The sequence below is a fragment of the Argopecten irradians genome, chromosome 10, assembly GCF_041381155.1.
Source record: "Argopecten irradians isolate NY chromosome 10, Ai_NY, whole genome shotgun sequence".
In the NCBI taxonomy this organism is placed as follows: domain Eukaryota; kingdom Metazoa; phylum Mollusca; class Bivalvia; order Pectinida; family Pectinidae; genus Argopecten; species Argopecten irradians.
The window spans coordinates 41,786,956-41,808,872 of record NC_091143.1 but is presented as its reverse complement, the minus strand read 5'-3'; the positions used below and the strand labels follow the sequence as shown (position 1 = coordinate 41,808,872).

Genomic DNA, 21,917 nt, shown 5'->3' with positions numbered 1-21,917 from the left:
ATTTACATTTCGACCGACCATTTTATTAATAATTAAGTGTTCAAATAGATAAAACTCTGTTTTTTCAATGGTATACGATTGTGGGAACAGCCGGTCAATTGATGGAATCCCGGAACAGCTGGCTTCAATTTGGCGGGAAATGTTGTCAAATTCAGAGAGTACACAAAATATAGTTCCACATTAACTTTATATTTTTTCATCCCATTTATACAATATTTGCTTAATATTTCATTTGCTGATATATAATTAAAGATTAACATTACATTCATACATGCAGTATATTGAATATTTTTCATACAGATACAATAGGCATAATCGGATGCGCATTCACACTACTTGCGGAAGTCAGTGTTATGGTGTGTGTATTCTTGCGCGGCAACCACTGCGTTTACGCAAGTGTAAACGATTTCGGAGTTGGTAAGGTTATATAGCAAAGAGAAAACGGAAATGTAAATATATACATGTATACTTTATTTACCGTGATTATTCCCCCTCCAGAAGGAGCTGAAGTTGTATATACCCCCCATCCCAGGGATTTAACAATGTTTTACAATGTGTGATATGTTCATTACAATGTGTGATATGTTCATTACAATGTGTGATATGTTCATTACAATGTGTGATATGTTCATTACAATGTGTGATATGTTCATTACAATGTGTGATATGTTCATTACAATGTGTGATATGTTCATTTCAATGTGTGATATGTTCATTACAATGTGTGATATGTTCATTACAATGTGTGATATGTTCATTACAAAGTGTGATATGTTCATTACAATGTGTGATATGTTCATTACAAAGTGTGATATGTTCATTACAATGTGTGATATGTTCATTACAATGTGTGATATGTTCATTACTAAGAATTCTATCCCAAATTATATAACATTCATGTTATGACATGTATAAAAACTTGTAAGTACTGAAATTAGTTAAAATATGGATGATTTTTTTGGTTGTTTTGTTGTCCACATCTTACATTTCAGACCCTAACATACATGTACCTAAAAAGTGGCTCCTGTGTTAAAATTTTCTTAGCACCGTGTCGCTTATTACAGCAATTATGAGAGTTATATTGGCCTACTGTCAATTTTGTAAGTGAAGAGATTTAATATTGTATGCTCGTATCTTTCATAGTTCAATAAACCCCAAGGGCCTGTAACAGAAGCCATATTTAAAAGTATTGGTAGCAATTATGTAAAGAACACGGTCATGATATAAAGGTCATACTACTCAAATGGCAGTTAATTCTGTAAAGATATAAGAATGTGGTAGTTTAGTAAGGAATGGACTGTATGCAGCATATCATAATTGTGATTACTTCTGTAATGGCACTATATGAGTTTTCAATTTACCTTAAAATATAATTACACACTAATTAAAATGTAAAGAACCTTTTAATTATGTTTGACACTATATTCTCATACTTAAATTATAACTTCATGAAAAATAAAAAATAAAAAAAAGAAATATGAAAACAATTGTTTTATTTATCATAATACATTGTTTCAGGCATGGAGATTTTATTGCAAATCATTTTTTCATAATAATCGACTATGCATAAATTCACATCACAATTAGATCTACAACTCTGTTGTGCTATCTGAGTAGCTCCAACAAATTCCTTTTATTGAATGCTTGAATGACTATTTGAATACATCATTTCATCCTGGGAAAAAAAATTACAAATAAGTGCATGATTTATATATATACTTACCTTTATCAGGAGGTGTATGATCATGGTAATTAAGTTGGTAGTTCAACCAGGGGTGTAGTAAGTTCAATATCACATGATTATAAAATCCAATATTTGCAGATTATTTTCCTAATTTCTTATAACTACTCTTTCTGCACTTGTCGTTTGTACCATTAAAAATAACAACAAAAAAGTGATTGATACAGCTGTCAGTAAAGGTATCTTAAAACATATATCAAAAAACGATATCCTTCTCCGAGTGGATCCCGACCACTAGGTTAACAGATCGCCACATTAGCTTTATATGTGTATGTCAGTTAGTCCCCAAAGTATATAGAGTGTTATGGGTAGATGTAATGGATAGTGGCCCGAGGGATATTTTCTAGCTTGTTACCAGGTAAGTTTAGACATTTCTTGTAATATATACATACAGAACCAAAGATCTTCAGAAACACATAGCTACCCTAACTGTATACATCGGTGATTCTATGTACAACTTCCTTGATGAGCTGTCATTCTGAAGGATAACACTCACCAAAAGTTGTGATGGATGTCCAGAAAATTACATAGTTCTCAAGAAAGTGAAAAGAAAAAAGTGCTCACCACAACCTAGAGGTGGAGGGCTAGTGGTAGAATGTCAGACACCTTAACCACTCAGCCACTGTGACCCAGAGGTGGAGGGCTAGTGGTAAAATATCAGACACCTTAACCACTCAGCCACTGTGACCCAGAGGTGGAGGGCTAATGGTAGAATGTCAGACACCTTAACCACTCAACCACTGTGACCCAGAGGTGGAGAGCTAGTGGTAGAATGTCAGACACATTAACCACTCAGCCACTGTGACCCAGAGGTGGAGAGCTAGTGGCAGAATGTCAGACACATTAACAACTCAGCCACTGTGACCCACAGTGGAGGTGGAGAGCTAGTGGTAGAATGTCAGACACATTGACCACTCAGCCACTGTGACCACTCAGCTACCACAACCTAGATGTGGAGGGCTAGTGGTAAAATATCAGACACCTTAACCACTCAGACACAACAACCTAGAGGTGGAGGGCTAGTGGTAGACTGTCAGACATCTTAACCACTCAGCTACCACCACCTAGAAGTGGAGGGCTAGTGGTAGAATGTCAGACACCTTAACCACTCAGCTACCACAACCTAGATGTGGAAGGCTAGTGGTAGAATATCAGACACCTTAACCACTCAGCTGCCGCAACCTAGAGGTGGAGGGCTAATGGTAGAATGTCAGACACCTTAACCACTCAACTACCACAAGCTAGAGGTGGAGGGCTAACGGTAGAATGTCAGACACCTTAACCACTCAGCTACCACAACCTATAGATGGAGGGCTAGTGGTAGACTGTTAGACACCTTAACCACTCAGCCACTGTGATCCAGAGGTGGAGGGCTAGTGGTAGAATGTCAGACAACTTAACAGCTCAGCTAAAACAACCTAAGTGTGGAGGGCTAGTGGTAGAATATCAGACACCTTAACCACTCAGCTGCCACAACCTAGAGGTGGAGGGCTAATGGTAGAATGTCAGACACCTTTACCACTCAACTACCACAACCTAGAGGTGGAGGGCTAATGGTAGAATGTCAGACACCTTAACCACTCAGCTACCACAACCTAGAGGTGGAGGGCTAGTGGTAGACTGTTAGACACCTTAACCACTCAGCCACTGTGACCCAGAGGTGGAGGGCTAGTGGTAGAATGTCAGACATCTTAACCACTCAGCTACCACAAGCTAAGTGTGGAGGGCTAGTGGTAGAATATCAGACATCTTAACCACTCAGACACCACAACCTAGAGGTGGAGGGCTAGTGATAGACTGTCAGACATCTTAACCACTCAGCTACCACAACCTAGAGGTGGAAGGCTAATGGTAGAATGTCAGACACCTTAACCACACAGCTACCACAACCTAGAGGTGGAAGGCTAATGGTAGAATGTCAGACACCTTAACCACTCAACTACCACAACCTAGGTGTGGAGGGCTAGTGGTAGAATGTCAGACATCTTAACCACTCAGCTACCACAACCTAGATGTGGAGGGCTAGTGGTAGAATATCAGACACCTTAACCACTCAGACACAACAACCTAGAGGTGGAGGGCTAGTGGTAGACTGTCAGACATCTTAACCACTCAGCTACCACCACCTAGAAGTGGAGGGCTAGTGGTAGAATGTCAGACACCTTAACCACTCAGCTACCACAACCTAGATGTGGAGGGCTAGTGGTAGAATATCAGACACCTTAACCACTCAGCTGCCGCAACCTAGAGGTGGAGGGCTAATGGTAGAATGTCAGACACCTTAACCACTCAACTACCACAAGCTAGAGGTGGAGGGCTAGTGGTAGAATGTCAGACACCTTAACCACTCAGACACAACAACCTAGACGTGGAGGGCTAGTGGTAGACTGTCAGACATCTTAACCACTCAGCTACCACCACTTAGAAGTGGAGGGCTAGTGGTAGAATATCAGACACCTTAACCACTCAGCTACCACAACCTAGATGTGGAAGGCTAGTGGTAGAATATCAGACACCTTAACCACTCAGCTGCCGCAACCTAGAGGTGGAGGGCTAATGGTAGAATGTCAGACACCTTAACCACTCAGCTACCACCACCTAGAGGTGGAGGGCTAATGGTAGAATGTCAGACACCTTAACCACTCAACTACCACAAGCTAGAGGTGGAGGGCTAACGGTAGAATGTCAGACACCTTAACCACTCAGCTACCACAACCTATAGATGGAGGGCTAGTGGTAGACTGTTAGACACCTTAACCACTCAGCCACTGTGATCCAGAGGTGGAGGGCTAGTGGTAGAATGTCAGACATCTTAACAGCTCAGCTAAAACAACCTAAGTGTGGAGGGCTAGTGGTAGAATATCAGACACCTTAACCACTCAGCTGCCACAACCTAGAGGTGGAGGGCTAATGGTAGAATGTCAGACACTTTAACCACACAGCTACCACAACCTAGATGTGTAGGGCTAGTGGTAGAATGTCAGAAACCTGAACCACTCCGCCACCACAATCTAAAGATGAGGGCTAGTGGTAGAATGTCAGACACCTTAACCGCTCAGACACCACAACCTAGAGTTGGAGGTATAGTGGTAGACTGCCAGACACCTTAACCACTCTACCACTGTGATCCAGAGGTGGAGGGCTAGTGGTAGAATGTCAGACATCTTAACCACTCAGCTACCACAACCTAGATGTGGAGGGCTAGTGGTAGAATATCAGACACCTTAACCACTCAGACACAGCAACCTAGAGGTGGAGGGCTAGTGGTAGACTGTCAGACATCTTAACCACTCAGCTACCACCACCTAGAAGTGGAGGGCTAGTGGTAGAATGTCAGACACCTTAACCACTCAGCTACCACAACCTAGATGTGGAAGGCTAGTGGTAGAATATCAGACACCTTAACCACTCAGCTGCCGCAACCTAGAGGTGGAGGGCTAATGGTAGAATGTCAGACACCTTAACCACTCAACTACCACAACCTAGAGGTGGAGGGCTAGTGGTAGAATGTCAGACACCTTAACCACTCAGCTACCACAACCTATAGATGGAGGGCTAGTGGTAGACTGTTAGACACCTTAACCACTCAGCCACTGTGATCCAGAGGTGGAGGGCTAGTGGTAGAATGTCAGACATCTTAACAGCTCAGCTAAAACAACCTAAGTGTGGAGGGCTAGTGGTAGAATATCAGACACCTTAACCACTCAGCTGACACAACCTAGAGGTGGAGGGCTAATGGTAGAATGTCAGACACCTTAACCACTCAACTACCACAAGCTAGAGGTGGAGGGCTAGTGGTAGAATGTCAGACATCTTAACCACTCAGCTACCACAACCTAGATGTGGAGGGCTAGTGGTAGAATATCAGACACCTTAACCACTCAGACACAACAACCTAGAGGTGGAGGGCTAGTGGTAGACTGTCAGACATCTTAACCACTCAGCTACCACCACCTAGAAGTGGAGGGCTAGTGGTAGAATGTCAGACACCTTAACCACTCAGCTACCACAAGCTAGAGGTGGAGGGCTAGTGGTAGAATGTCAGACACCTTAACCACTCAGCTGCCGCAACCTAGAGATGGAGGGCTAATGGTAGAATGTCAGACACCTTAACCACTCAACTACCACAAGCTAGAGGTGGAGGGCTAGTGGTAGAATGTCAGACATCTTAACCACTCAGCTACCACAACCTATAGATGGAGGGCTAGTGGTAGACTGTTAGACACCTTAACCACTCAGCCACTGTGATCCAGAGGTGGAGGGCTAGTGGTAGAATGTCAGACATCTTAACAGCTCAGCTAAAACAACCTAAGTGTGGAGGGCTAGTGGTAGAATATCAGACACCTTAACCACTCAGCTGCCACAACCTAGAGGTGGAGGGCTAATGGTAGAATGTCAGACACCTTTACCACTCAACTACCACAACCTAGAGGTGGAGGGCTAATGGTAGAATGTCAGACACCTTAACCACTCAGCTACCACAACCTAGAGGTGGAGGGCTAGTGGTAGACTGTTAGACACCTTAACCACTCAGCCACTGTGACCCAGAGGTGGAGGGCTAGTGGTAGAATGTCAGACATCTTAACCACTCAGCTACCACAAGCTAAGTGTGGAGGGCTAGTGGTAGAATATCAGACATCTTAGCCACTCAGACACCACAACCTAGAGGTGGAGGGCTAGTGTTAGACTGTCAGACATCTTAACCACTCAGCTACCACAACCTAGAGGTGGAAGGCTAATGGTTGAATGTCAGACACCTTAACCACACAGCTACCACAACCTAGAGGTGGTGGGCTAATGGTAGAATGTCAGACACCTTTACCACTCAACTACCACAACCTAGGTGTGGAGGGCTAGTGGTAGAATGTCAGACATCTTAACCACTCAGCTACCACAACCTAGATGTGGAGGGCTAGTGGTAGAATATCAGACACCTTAACCACTCAGACACAACAACCTAGAGGTGGAGGGCTAGTGGTAGACTGTCAGACATCTTAACCACTCAGCTACCACCACCTAGAAGTGGAGGGCTAGTGGTAGAATGTCAGACACCTTAACCACTCAGCTACCACAACCTAGATGTGGAGGGCTAGTGGTAGAATATCAGACACCTTAACCACTCAGCTGCCGCAACCTAGAGGTGGAGGGCTAATGGTAGAATGTCAGACACCTTAACCACTCTACTATCACAACCTAGAGGTGGAGGGCTAGTGGTAGAATGTCAGACACCTTAACCACTCAACTACCACAACCTAGAGGTGGAGGGCTAGTGGTAGAATGTCAGACACCTTAACCACTCAGCTACCACAACCTATAGATGGAAGGCTAGTGGTAGGCTGTTAGACACCTTAACCACTCAGCCACTGTGATCCAGAGGTGAAGGGCTAGTGGTAGAATGTCAGACATCTAAACCACTCAGCTAAAACAACCTAAGTGTGGAGGGCTAGTGGTAGAATATCAGACACCTTAACCACTCAGACACCACAACCTAGAGATGGAGGGCTAGTGATAGACTGTCAGACACCTTAACCACTCAGCTACCACAACCTAGAGGTGGAGGGCTAGTGGTAGAATGTCAGACACCTTAACCACTCAACTACCAAAACTAGATGTGGAGGGCTAGTGGTAGAATGTCAGACACTTTAACCACTCAGCTGCCACAACCTAGAGGTGGAGGGCTAATGGTAGAATGTCAGACACCTTAACCACTCAGCTACCACATCCTAGAGGTGGAGGGCTAATGGTAGAATGTCAGACACCTTAACCACTCAGCTACCACAACCTAGAGGTGGTGGGCTAATGGTAGAATGTCAGACACCTTTACCACTCAACTACCACAACCTAGAGGTGGAAGGCTAATGGTAGAATGTCAGACACCTTTACCACTCAACTACCACAACCTAGGTGTGGAGGGCTAGTGATAGAATGTCAGATACTTAACCACTCAGCTACCACAACCTAGAGGTGGAGGGCTAGTGGTAGAATGTCAGACACCTTAACCACTCAGACACCACAACCAAGAGGTAGAGGGCTAGTGGTAGACTGTCAGACACCTTAACCACTTAGTTACCACAACCTAGAGGTGGTTGGCTAATGGTAGAATGTCAGACACCTTAACCACTCAACTACCACAACCTAGATGTGGAGGGCTAGTGGTAGAATATCAGACACCTTAACCACTCAGACACCACAACCTAGAGGTGGAGGGCTAGTGATAGACTGTCAGACATCTTAACCACTCAGCTACCACAACCTAGAGGTGGAGGGCTAGTGGTAGAATATCAGACACCTTAACCACTCAGCTGCTGCAACCTAGAGGTGGAGGGCTAATGGTAGACTGTCAGACACCTTAACCACTCAACTACCACAACTAGATGTGGAGGGCTAATGGTAGAATGTCAGACACCTTAACCACTCAGACACCACAACCTAGAGGTGGAGGGCTAGTGGTAGACTGTCAGACATCTTAACCACTCAACTACCACAACTAGATGTGGAGGGCTAGTGGTAGAATATCAGACACCTTAACCACTCACCTACCACAACTAGATGTGGAGGGCTAGTGGTAGAATATCAGACACCTTAACCACTCAGCTGCTGCAACCTAGAGGTGGAGGGCTAATGGTAGAATGTCAGACACCTTAACCACTCAACTACCACAAGCTAGAGGTGGAGGGCTAATGGTAAAATGTCAGACACCTTAACCACTCAGCTACCACAACATAGATGTGGAGGGCTAATGGTAGAATGTCAGACACCTTAACCACTCAGCTACCACAACATAGAGGTGGAGGGCTAGTGGTAGAATGTCAGACACCTTAACCACTCATGCAGCTACCACAACCTAGATGTGGAGGGCTAGTGGTAGACTTTCAGACACCTTAACCACTTAGACACCACAACCTAGAGGTGGGGGGCTAATGGTAGAATGTCAGACACCTTAACCACTCAACTACCACAACCTAGAGGTGGGGGGCTAATGGTAGAATGTCAGACACCTTAACCATTCAGACACCAGAGCTCAGAGGTGGAGGGATAGTTGTAGAATGTCAGGCTCCTTAACCACTCAGCCATCACAGCCTAGAGGTTGATCATGAGGGATAGTGGTAGAATGTCAGACACCTTAACCACTCAGCTACCACATTCTAGAGGTGGGGGGCTAATGGTTCAATGTAGAATGTCAGACACCTTAACCACTCAGCTACCACAACCCAGATGTGGAGGCCTAGAACTGATGGTAAAGACCTGACACATTTTAAGTTTTTCATATGACCAGTGATGAAAGGCTAATAATATAGTTTTAAACATTTTAACCACTTATTCATTATCAAAAGATGAAGCCTTTAAAAGTTGTAGGGCCACTTTTCCACCATGATATATGACCCTTTCTGAGACAAGGGGATGGTTGGTCAGTGAAGGAGGTGGTGTGGTAGGAAGGAGGGCCCAGGGTGATGTTGTTAATTTGGGGTATTAAAAACAAAAATAAGAACAAGGTAAATAAGAACAAGGTAAAATCATAGGCATGTTAACATAGCGATATATATATTGTTTTTCATCTGTTCTCAATTTGTTCATGTGTCTCAATATCTGTTTAGGGTATGGACCTTTACAGAGACTGGACAGAACTGTGCAGGGACAGTGGACGGCCCTAACGGAACTCTCTCAAGCTGTACATATACCATGGCCTTCTGTCAGAAGTTGGCTAGCTGTAAGGATGCCAGTATGTGTGTAGATACCTTCAACGGAACGGGCAACAACCAAACCGTCACACGAGCCCAAGGAGGCTTCATAACTAATCCATTTAGAGTTACAGGTAAAAAATGTGCATTTTATTTGGTATTTACATATTACAGAGTTATCTGCTCATGTGGGTAGGTGTAACAGGAGAGGAGAAAATGTAGTGGCAAGTCTGGGATTCGAACCTGTGACCCTTCGAACACTAGCGGAGTGCTCTACTGACTGAGGTACCTGGTCACCGATGATCGACCCAGTCCAATCCCGCTAAATAGGTATTAATTGTTTCATCATTATTCTGGGAGTGACACATCAAATTCTTCAGTGAAAATGACGTAATTTTCACTCATAAAATAAGGGAGATAACTCTGTAATATTTAAATACTAAGATTTTAAGACACATAAATTCATAGCATTTTCAAAGAGATTAAGTTTTGCGTATTAAAAATCGAATGGAAATACATTTAAATTTCAATGTGCAATAATTATGGAAGATATATTTAATACTCCTCTGGGCCTGAATGCGGGGCCAAAAGGGATCAATTTGCCCATTTCCATAAAACCAACAATCTTCTCTTCAGCATTGGATAGCAATTATCTTACATTAGTAGCATTCTTGGTGATTAAAACTATACAGATAGTGTGGCTGACCTGAGGGGCGAGGCCAAAAGTAGTCATTTTGATATATTTCCAATTGTTTTTGCGATAAATACTAAATATACCAGTTGAGCAATACAGGCCCTCTGGGCCTGTTGTTTTATAATAAACTTTATACATACTTGATATATGTTATCTTAACAGACAAGTCCTCTCTCAATGGTGGATTTCTGGCCAATTTCACCAAGGGAGGTAACTACACCAAACCTGATGGATCATTTTGTCAGCTGTCAGCCGTCATCACATTTGAATGTAACCGAAACCAATACTGGATTCCCAATGGTAACACAACTGCTGTCCCAAAAGCTGCCTTAGTCAAAGTGACATTTGATAAAACAAAATGTCAAGTGAGTAAAATCTGAGTTTTAATTGAACACTTTATCATGATTACCGTATTCGACCCAATAAGTGCCCAGGGAGATTAAAACTTGGTTTAATGCTTAATAGCACCAAAGATAACATTTCACAAAAGTATCGCAAAAATACATTAACCAAACTTTGCAGAAGATATCAAATAGAGAAACATACAGTTTTCATAGTTTCAGTGTGTATTTAATTAGAGGTAAGTGATATGAAGGCCAAAGAAAGAGGAAGGAGCGCTTTCAGGGATATGGGTAGAACGAATATACGTACCTGGCCTAATATACCTTTCGGCCGGGTACGAAATGGTCCCTATATGTCTTAGTGGAACACTGCCTCAGAAAATCACTCGGGCACAATTTTCTATACTTTGTTGTAGGTTTCCAATTATTTTATGCGTATACATGCATTTATATAATACTTTTGTCCAAAACAAACATTTTTTGTAATTTTTTTATTTTTTGTCAAACAATACATCAGTTTTACATTAATCACATATTCATGAATTATTGATATAGTTATCTTCCATGCACATCTTTCACTCTGCCATTCTTTCATTCATCATTATAATTTCATTGTTTGATTTTTTTTATAGAGAGAGGGGAGGGAGAGAAAAAAAAATAAAAAAAGAACAAAGAATTGGGAAGGAAAGAAGGGATAATGGGATGAACTAGAAACGAGAGATCGTGAAGTATAATATTTAAATGTAGATATATTCTTATATGAAGAATAATGAATCAACTAAATGAAAACACGATTAAAAAAAAAAAAAAAAAAAAAAGAAGTAAAGAAAGAAAAAGAAAGAAAGAAGGGGAAAAAAAAGAAAAAAAAAGAAGAAGGAGGCAAGAAATTAGATAGTCATTCTATATTTGATAGTTACAATAATATTATTGAATTAAAAATTACTGCTCAACATCCTGATCAAAAGCAAGCATGACACATGTATGTATGACAACAAATAAATATATATTCTATTTTAATAAAAGATATGTGCAACTGTCAGGGATTTGTGAGTTCTATTAGCTTTATCCATTTTTTCCAATCTTTGGTAAATTTTTTAAAAGTTTTTTCTCCTTTTTTATAAGCTATATATCTTTGAACATAATAATAATCTTTAATACAGTTTAAAAAAGCCATCACATTTAAAGAACCATGTAAACATCTTGTTTTATAAATATAGTGTTTGATAAAAAGAACAATTTCATTATCGATTCTTTGATATATTCCGTTATGATTAAATTTTCCGAAAAGCATAGTTTCTTTATTAATTGCAAATGGTATAAACAGAATATCTAAAAGACTTTCAAAATTAGCTAAAAAATCCTGAACTTCAGAGCATTCCCAAAATAGATGAGTGATTGTCTCCCTTTCTAAAGCACATAACAAACAATAAGGATTATTAGAGAGACCAATTTTACAAAGATAAGTGTTAGTTGTTAGTATATAATGGGAGATTCGGAACTGAAGCCACTGAAGTTTAGTATTATTGGTAGAGATGAAGGTTATATTATATATATCTTTCCATGTTTCTTGATCGTAGTCAAAAGAGGTTCCCCATTTAGCTTGACCAGTTATTACAGTATTGTTTTTGACAAGTGCTCTATAAAAATCTTGGACTCCACAAATGTTTTTCAGTATAATTTCAAGACTAAAAGGAATAATTGGATAAAATAGTATTTCATTTGGTAAATTTATATTCTTCAGATACTTTTTAATGCTGGATATCAGTCCATTATATTGAAGATAATTACTTATTACACCATAACTATTACAAAATTCATCATATGTAAGGAATGAACATGGAGAAACACTTTGTAACAGGTCTTATATAATTGAAATTCCCTTTCTAAACCATGATTGGTAGAAAATCGTTTTATTTCCAACAGTAATGTTTTTATTGTACCAAATTGGTGTCTTAAGAACAGAGTGTTTTTCCGCTTCTAATTGATTATCCTTTATTCTTAGTTTGAACCATGCTGTAAATACATCCTTCCAAAAATCATTCTTACAATTAGATAAAATTTTATTCAGATATTCACTTCCACAGTTTGCCAGATAAAGAAAGTTTACTTTAGTTTTTAGAATCATTTGCCATTTACCATTTGATCTAAAAATTCTTCTTATCCACCCTATCTTTAACGAGTCTATAAACGATGAAAGATGAATCATTTTCAAACCTCCATCTATATAATTCTGGATAACTACATCTCGCTTAACTTTATCTGAGTTGCTATTCCAAAGAAAATTAAAAAGAACTGTGTTAAGATGTTTTACAAAATTTTCATCTGGATTTGGAAGTGAAATAAAAAGATGATTTAACTGAGAAATTAAGAGAGATTTTATGATACACACTCTACCAATAGGAGATATTTTCCTTTTATTCCATGTTTGTATTAAATTTTTTAGTTTACATAATTTTTTATCAAAGTTCATTTTTTGGTATTTTATTGAAGATCAACATAAAAGTCAATACCAAGAAGTGTAAATTTAGTAACTCCCCATTGTAAGTTCAAGCTCGGAATAAGTGTATCATTACTATACTTTTTACTGCCTATCCAAGTAACCTGTGATTTTCCTGTATTTATTTTAAGTCCTGAAATTTTGGCATAAATATTTAATTCTATAACAGCTGCCTTCAAAGAGTTTTCAGATCCATCAAGTATTAGAGAAGTGTCATCAGCATATTGAGAATTTAAAATACTACAATTTTCTATATTTATACCAACAATGTTTCTGTTATTTCTAATACGAATAGCTAAGACTTCCGCACAGATGATAAAAATATAAGGAGCGATTGGATCGCCTTGACGACAACAGCGCATAATATTAAAAAATGAAGACAAATTACCTCCTTGATTAATTGCAGAGCTAGCATTATGATGTAAAACTTTTATCCAATTTCTTAAACTATTTCCAAAATTAAAGTATTTCAGAGTTTTATCAATAAATTTCCAGGAAACGGAGTCAAAAGCTTTTTCGAAATCAATTATTAACAACATTCCAGGGATATCATACCAAAACAAACATAACAACCATTCTTAATATCTACCGTACAGCTCACAAGAGCACAATTTGTAGACTTGCCGCATATTTTTCCTTTGCAAAAGACCATCATAGTTATATGTAAAAAAATAATATCTTGCTGTGAATTTGATTTTTTTTTTGGTCAGTTTTATTGCCTAGAAGATAAGTGATATAAAACAAATTGGAAAAATGCATACAAACGTTTTAATAATGATATGCACGATCATTTCTTTGCTCCATTAGAAGTAATAGACACCCATTGTAGCTCTAAAGACGACACCATTATCTGTCTTTTAAGCTACAATATTGCAGCTAGGATATGGGGTGCCTATTGGCTCAATACGGTATGCAAATTATTTTCCTAACCCAGAATGGCTTTTATCTGGTAGTTATCGGCTCCTAAAGGTAAACATGGTTTATGTGAAGGGGAAATTTCTAAAAATTATGACATGGTCAAATGATTGCGAAAAATTTCCACGTTAATAACCATGAGAACATAAATGTGATCAAGGGCTTTTATGGACATTAGTGTACATTTTGTATTCATATACATGTACACTGTACAATCATTCACATGACATTTGACTTCGTGTTAAAGCTCTCTTACAAAACCACGTGAAAATTTGTATCATGCAAAAATAAAGTAGTTTATAGCAGGTATTTATCATTATTTTATTTAGTTTATGTGCAAAAGATGTTTTCCCTTAAAAAAAGGACTACCCGGTATATACCAGAACATAGTGACAAGGTGTTTGTAATTTACCACTGTGTATCCTTGCATCTCGATCTTCACTATAATTACTTTGAAATCATCATTTGTACATACCTGGTAATGTAAGGCAATGTGTTTAACTTGATCAGCCATAAAGCCATAATCCAATCTAATTAAATTGTAATTCAATTTCACTACGATATCCTAAATAGTCAATACAATGCTTGTATTAAACAAGTGTATCATAGAGCTTTGTACATGTAGTGGAGTGGAATCTGATTTTAATCAAATTGAGCCAAAAACAAATGTGTTTGTATCTATCTTAATGCATATAACATCAAGAGAAGAGTTATTTATTGTCTCATGAAAAGAATTTCATTTGACACAAGCTGATCTTGATATTGAAGAGAACTTTATTTACAGCTTCAAGCAACAATGACGTATGCGGGTGCCTGTATCACTCTAGCCCCAGCCACACCCATTCCTGAGAGTATGACTGCTGGTACAGTTCTCATTATCATGTGAGTGTATATGGACAAGTTTGGTATTGATAAGAACATGACTAAACAAAGTTTTAAGGTCATTTGACCGAAGGTCAGGATGACCTATTGTCATCGTGTTTCGTCCGTCGTCGTGCGCCGTGTGCCGTCCGCCGTCCGCCGTGCGCCATGCGTCGTGCGTAAGACTATTTATACAAAAGCCAACTCCTCCTTCATCCTTTGATGGATTTCATCCATATTTGGTTTGAAGCATCATTAGGGAAGGACAATCATATTTTATATAAATGAGCCTGGTCCGACCCCTAGGGGCTGAGGGGTGGGGCACCAAAAGGGCAAATTTTCTGATTTTAAGCTTTAAAATCCTACTCCTCCTTCATCCTTGGATGGATTTCATCCATATTTGGTGTGAAACTTCATTGGGGAAGGACAATCATATTTTATATAAATGAGCTTGGTCCGACCCCTAGGGTCAGAGGGGCAGGGCCTCAAAAGGGCAAATTTTCTTAATTTTAGCTTTAAAATCCTACTCCTCCTTCATCCTTGGATGGATTTCATCCATATTTGGTGTGAAACTTCATTAGGGAAGGACAATCATATTTTATATATAAATGAGCCTGGTCCGACCCCTAGGGTCAGAGGGGCGGGGCCACAAAAGGGCAAATTTTCTTAATTTTAGCTTTAAAATCCTACTCCTCCTTCATCCTTGGATGGATTTCATCCATATTTGGTTTGAAACATCATTGGGGAAGGACAATCATATTTTATATAAATGAGCCTGGTCCGACCCCTAGGGGCTGAGGGGTGTGGCCCCCAAAGGGCAAATTTTCTTATTTAAAGCTTTAAAATCCTACTCCTCCTTCATCCTTGGATGGATTTCATCCATATTTGGTGTGAAACATTATTGATGAAGGACAATCATATTTTATATAAATGAGCTTGGTCCGACCCCTAGGGGCTGAATGGTGGGGCCCCAAAAGGGCAAATTTTCTTAATTTTAGCTTTAAAAACCTACTCATCCTTGGATGGATTTCATCCATATTTGGTGTGAAACATCATTTGGGATGGACAATCATATTTTATATAAATGAGCCTGGTCCGACCCCTAGGGGCTGAGGGGTAGGGCCCCAAAAAGGCAAATTTTCTTAATTTTTAGCTTTAAAATCCTACTTCTCCTTCATCCTTGGATAGATTTCATCCATATTTAGTGTGAAACATTATTTGGGACGGACAATCATATTTTATATAAATGAGCGTGGTCCAACCCCTAGGGGCTGAGGGATGGGGCTCCCAAAGGGCAAATTTTCTTAATTTTAGCTTTAAAATCCTACTCCTCCTTCATCCTTGGATGGATTTCATCTATATTTAGTGTAAAACATCATTGGGGACGGACAATCATATTTGATATAAATGAGCCTGGTCCCACCCCTAGTGGCTGAGAGGTGGGGCCCCAAATGGGGAAATTTTCTAAATTTTAGCTTTAAAATCCTACTCCTCCTTCATCCTTGGATGGATTTCATCCATATTTGTTGTGAAACATCATTGGGGAAGGACAATCATATTACAAATGAGCCTGGTCCGACCCCTAGGGGCTGAGGGGTGGGGCCCCAAATGGGGAAATTTTCTTAATTTTAGCTTTAAAATCCTACTCCTCCTCCATCCTTGGATGAATTTTATCCATATTTGGTGTGAAGCATCATTGGGGAAACACAATTATATTTCATATAAATGAGTCTGGTCTGAACCCTAGGAACTGAGGGATGGGGCCCCAAAAGGGCAAATTTTCTTAATTTTAGCTGGCTCACTTCCTGTTTTAAGGTTTCAGTATCCGATCTCAATGAAAATTGGTCTATAGGGGTTTTAATTGATGCCGAACAACATGCAAACATTTTCGAAAAGATTTTGGTATTCCAAGATGGCCGCTGGCCCACTTCCTGTTTTAAGGTTTCAGTCTCTGATCTCAATGAAAATTGGTCTATAGGGGTTTTAATTGATGCCGAACAACATGCAAACATTTTCGTAAAGATTTTGGTATTCCAAGATGGTCGCTATCCCACTTCCTGTTTTAAAGTTTCAGTCTCCGATCTCAATGAAAATTGGTCTATAGGGGTTTTAATTGATGCCGAACAACATGCAAACATTTTCGTAAAGATTTTGGTATTCCAAGATGGTCGCTATCCCACTTCCTGTTTTAAGGTTTCAGTCTCCGATCTCAATGAAAATTGGTCTATAGTGGTTTTAATTGATTCAGAAGGGGGAACTTTAGGTAAGGACAATCATATTTTATAAAGGACCGAGGTAAGACCCATGGGGATAGTATGACCGAGGTCCAAAATGGGAGCTTTGTTGAAATTTGGCTTTAAAATCTGACTCCTCCTTATATTAATCCTTGAATGGGTTTCGACCATATTTGGATGAAGGGCTACCAAGTTTGTTCAACAAATGACATTTACCTTTTTCAGAAACTTACATATTCAACTAAGGAGTTCCTTGTATTGTTTATATTAATCGTTAACCAATACTTTATACTGTGACTTTGTTGTTTTGTGCCATGAGTCAGATGACCGTTAAGGCCCATGGGCCTCTTGTTTATGTCCTGATCTTCAAATGACATAGAGAGCTCAGTGCGGTACCCATCAATCTTTTTTCCATAATATCGCTTTTATTCCTAGGTGTCCGTCTCCACTTTGGTATATTGAGGCAGAAATTCATTTGTTGCATAGACATATATTCCTGGTTATTATGATTTTTGTAATAATTTTCTGAAAGTCACCATCCTCTTTGTTATTTCTAAATGCCTTTGGGTACATAAAAATAGTAACTCATTGACCTCTAAAATTTGATAATGGACTGGTTTAATCTTTGATTTGGAAGAGTCTAAATGTGTCTTCAGGGGTGAAGGAGTTAAGGTCGAAAAGAAATTTAGATACTGTATATCTTTTTTGACAGCAAATGTTTAATTTGCACTCAGATTTGAATTTAACTTTAGTTTGGCTGCAAATGCTATAAAATTTTTAAAACAGCTGACCAGTCTTGTACACATGACATTTTCATTATTTGTTGTAGATTCTTTGTTGCATTAAGTGTCTATTTTACCTGTGGAATCCTGATCAATCTGGTACGAGGATTCCGTGGCAAAGATGTTCTACCTCAGTCAGAGTTCTGGACCGACCTCCCTGTTCTTATTGCTGTAAGTGTGAACTTGTCAGATTCAAATTTTATAATATTAACAGTTTATACCATACATGCTTAGCAGCCAGGAGGGTTGTGCATTTAAGCCTTACCAACCATGAAAATGGATTGGATTCATGTAAACAGGTTTATTTTTGCATTTGATTAGATAGCGTCTTTTGCATGTGATTAGAATTTGCAAATAAAGATTCCAAAATCTACTGTTTGCTTTTTGTTCTTACAGGATGGATGCCTTTTCACGTGTCGATGTGGAGCTGAAACAGAAAAAACGGGTTATGATAGTATATGATATTTCCGATAGTTTCTGAACTGGAGCATAACATCTATAGCGCATATCTCTATGCTGTTAAATGATCAAAGAACGGAAAATCAAATGAGGATAACCGAGGGATTTTCCAAGAAATGTGTGGATTTCTAGAAACGATCTATCAAGAGTTACTTCCCTTTGTTTGATTTCATTAGTACTGACAGAGTGAAACAAAGGGAAGTAAAGTAAGGGCATCAAAAAGCATGTACATCAAACTATTTTTCTATGCAAATTTTCTCCACAATTTTATTTAAAAACACCCACTGAAATAATTGCATAATATCATAGAAATATTTGATGAAAGTACCCATTTGTTTTGTGACGGAGCCCAAACCATGGGAGCGTTCACCTATTGTAGAACAGGTTGGACTCGATGTTTCTACACTACGGTAAATAGATGCCAAAGCTCATCCCGGAAAGCAGGCTGACGGACTTTACGGTTAATATCCTTGTATTGTCATAGTTTGATAGCCAGGTTGAGGGGTTTTACTTTCTGCTAGTTCATATTCTAGCAATTTGTTTAAAATATTATTAATCAAAATTATATGTGCACCATGTTTTTTGAATAATTCTATGATTGAAATGGTTGTAAACAAATATTTATACAGTCTGTTACTCTTTTAAGAAAATATCACATTTTATTTAAATTATCAAGCACACATTTAGTACAGTGAATAACTGCAAATGTAATCAAAATACGGTTTAGTATTTCTTTTTTGTACAGTACTTGTGATTCTAATTAATAGCCACTCTATGGGGATAACAATGAATAATTCTATTGTTTCTGACCTTAAACAGTGGATAACATTGGGGATATATGACAGGTTGAGGTCTGTGAAAGTTTAAATCTATATGACCATAGGATGTAAATTGTTCTATCTGTTATTTAAATTAAACCATTGATAATGTCAGATATGTGGTTGACAATTACTGTGTCAGATACAAACTTGTAGGCAGTAACATTGTAGTTTTGAAAGGCTAAAGTAAAGATACAGGTCGTTTGGGCCTCTTGTTTACTTATTGTATTACATACTGTATATGTTTATATGAACAAATCAGATAAAAAACAGGTTGTTTTGCTTTCAATATTACGTTATGATATTGTTTTAAATAATTGAAAATACATGTACTATAGTCAAATTTTGTATTTTAACTCTTGCTCAATTTCCACAAATGGGTTGTTGAATATCAGGTACTGAACTTCATATAAAATGTTATTTTATGCAGAAAAATATTAAGAGAATCTCAACCAGAAAATAATTGAAATAATATCAATACATACATGTAGAACATTTAAATTGAAACCAGAAATAATTTCTCAAAGTCTTTGGCCTCGAAGACACACAAGATCCCAGGAGTATTTAGTTGAGTTGGGCACCAATTCTCTAACAGAAGAGGACAAAATGTAGTGGCCAGACCAGGGTTCGAATTCTAGACCTTCAAACACTAGCCGGATGCTCTAATATATATGAGCTACCTGCATGTTCACTGACAATCAACCCCAACACCAGTCCTGCTCCCCCACTCCCTCCTTTCTAAAAGGATTTTGCCTTAAAGACCAAGCTTACCATGTACAACCACGGTGCACTGTGGTATTCAAACCCAAGACCTTACGAACACATAGCCAGATACTCTATAAATTGATCTACAAAATGTACCTGGTCACCAGGGATCGCTCTTGGAGCTCAGTCCTGCTGTACTTTTAACATCTGTGATATTATATTTATCAGAAGTAATTAATACACTTGTTAATCAACTTGTCAATATATATATTTAAACAGTGAAAACTGCATAATTTGAAATTAATTACAATCCCTGTTCATACATATCCATAGTCTTTCTCCTTGGTTACATTGAAATCTGAATCATTTGAAAAGATTTACCATTCCCCGTTGACTTCAATATAACCAGGTCCCACTGTATGCATGTGGAATCAAAGTTAAAAACCAATGTTCAATTATTAAAATCAAGTTGTTTTTCATGATTTTATTAAAATATAATCAGGCTTTACAGACTTATATCTCTATACTCCGTCTTTGCATATTAGATTTAGCTCCCTTGAGGGTAGGTATCCATTGTAACGTCATTATTTTGATGGTGCAATTTATGTTGTTTTCTTTGAAAAATATGATGTTAGGCTCACAAACACATGACATCACAATATCTACCGGCAAGGGTAGATAACTATGTAATATGCAAATACAGACTACTTTATAATGAATTTTTGTTTATTCATATTATAAGATCATTATTACATGTAGAGAAATATCTCAGAATATATCAAACATTTTTTTATTTTTTTGTTATGGTCTTTTGGACATGAAACAGAACTACAAACAATTGTAGTACGTATGTGCATTTAGCAATGTTATGACTATTTACAACCTTTTAGTTAAATGTATGGTCCTAGTCTGCTAAACCTGTCTTTATTATTAGGCTATTTTAATTTTTTGCCTAATAGACACACAAAAAAAACATGAAAAAAGCCTAATTATATAGGCAGGTTTAGCGGACTAAAATGTTCCATGTTTTGGATTGTAGCAAATAGAATAATTTCTAATGCTTACATTAACATTTTACTACTTGAATCAATTAAACACTTTTAAAGAGAATGTATGTACACAGTCTATGTTAAAACAATTTATTCAGAACTATTAAAACTATTTCATGATATAGCCATTAAAACAGCTAGCCTACAAAACAGGAAATGATGTCACACAGCAAGACTGATAACATAATATGTAAATCATTCCACACACATGTATTATGGTTCCACAGAATTCATGTCTTTCTAATCCTATATAGTGGTATATACTGTATAACGGGGATTTTTATATAAAAACCACGAATATAAAAAAAATTAATCATGATATTTCTACCCACGAAATGATTTGAGAGCTCCAAGCCAGGAAAGAAAGTTCATACCGTATTTAACCCAATAAGCGTCCAGGACGTTAAAAAGTTTGAAAAATAAAATGGACGAAATTATTACAAAACGATATAGTTTTGACAGTTTTGGTCTTATGCCCAGCATTTGAAATGAGGCCCCAAAAAGGGGAGGGGCGCTTATAGGGATATGGGCGCTTATTGGGTCGAATACGGTATGTGTACTCAAGAATATTTCATGTTGTACAATATTGCATATAGCAAGTGTATAAAGTTGTATATTCTGTACAAACTATTGCTGTACTTAAATATAAATAAGGCATGAGTGTTATATAGTCAAACCTGTAATAACCGACACCTTTACATAGCAAATACCTGTCCATAATGGACTTAAAGGACACCTTGACCTTGTCTCTTGTGTGTCCTTTATACACAGGTTTTGACTGTATTTTATTACAGGTTTTGACTGTATTTTATATACAGGTTTTGACTGTATTTTATACACAGGTTTTGACTGTATATATCAAGTATATGAAGAGTTTTCTCCTCTCCTCCCTGTTGTAGCAATTGCCCTAAACCAGACAAAGTCTAACTCGGGCATTAGTGTCAGAGGAAACTCAGACTATACTACTGTGAGTGTGATTTTCTTGAAATTGTGTACCATAACCTGAGGTAGAAATTTAACTTGTGATGAGGTATATTTGTGAGGTGTGCAGGGTAAGAGTTGTTAATCTTTAAGATGCTACACTATAAATACATTCCATATCAATAATCATCAATAAAATTGATACATTATACAAAACTTAA

At 38.2% G+C, this 21,917-nt stretch overlaps 1 protein-coding gene across 2 annotated transcripts in view; it reads left to right on the top strand.

Annotated features, from left to right (window-relative positions):
* LOC138333938 (cation-dependent mannose-6-phosphate receptor-like) overlaps positions 1-21,917 on the top strand; it is a 27,195-nt gene extending 5,278 nt beyond the window's left edge. For both annotated transcript variants that reach the window (XM_069282617.1, XM_069282618.1), the window contains exons 2-6: positions 9,337-9,554; positions 10,277-10,479; positions 14,652-14,749; positions 17,792-17,915; positions 18,141-21,917. In XM_069282617.1, coding sequence (XP_069138718.1) covers positions 9,337-9,554; positions 10,277-10,479; positions 14,652-14,749; positions 17,792-17,915; positions 18,141-18,206 — 709 coding nt within the window. In that variant the 3' untranslated portion in view covers positions 18,207-21,917. The remainder of the gene's footprint in view (positions 1-9,336; positions 9,555-10,276; positions 10,480-14,651; positions 14,750-17,791; positions 17,916-18,140) is intronic.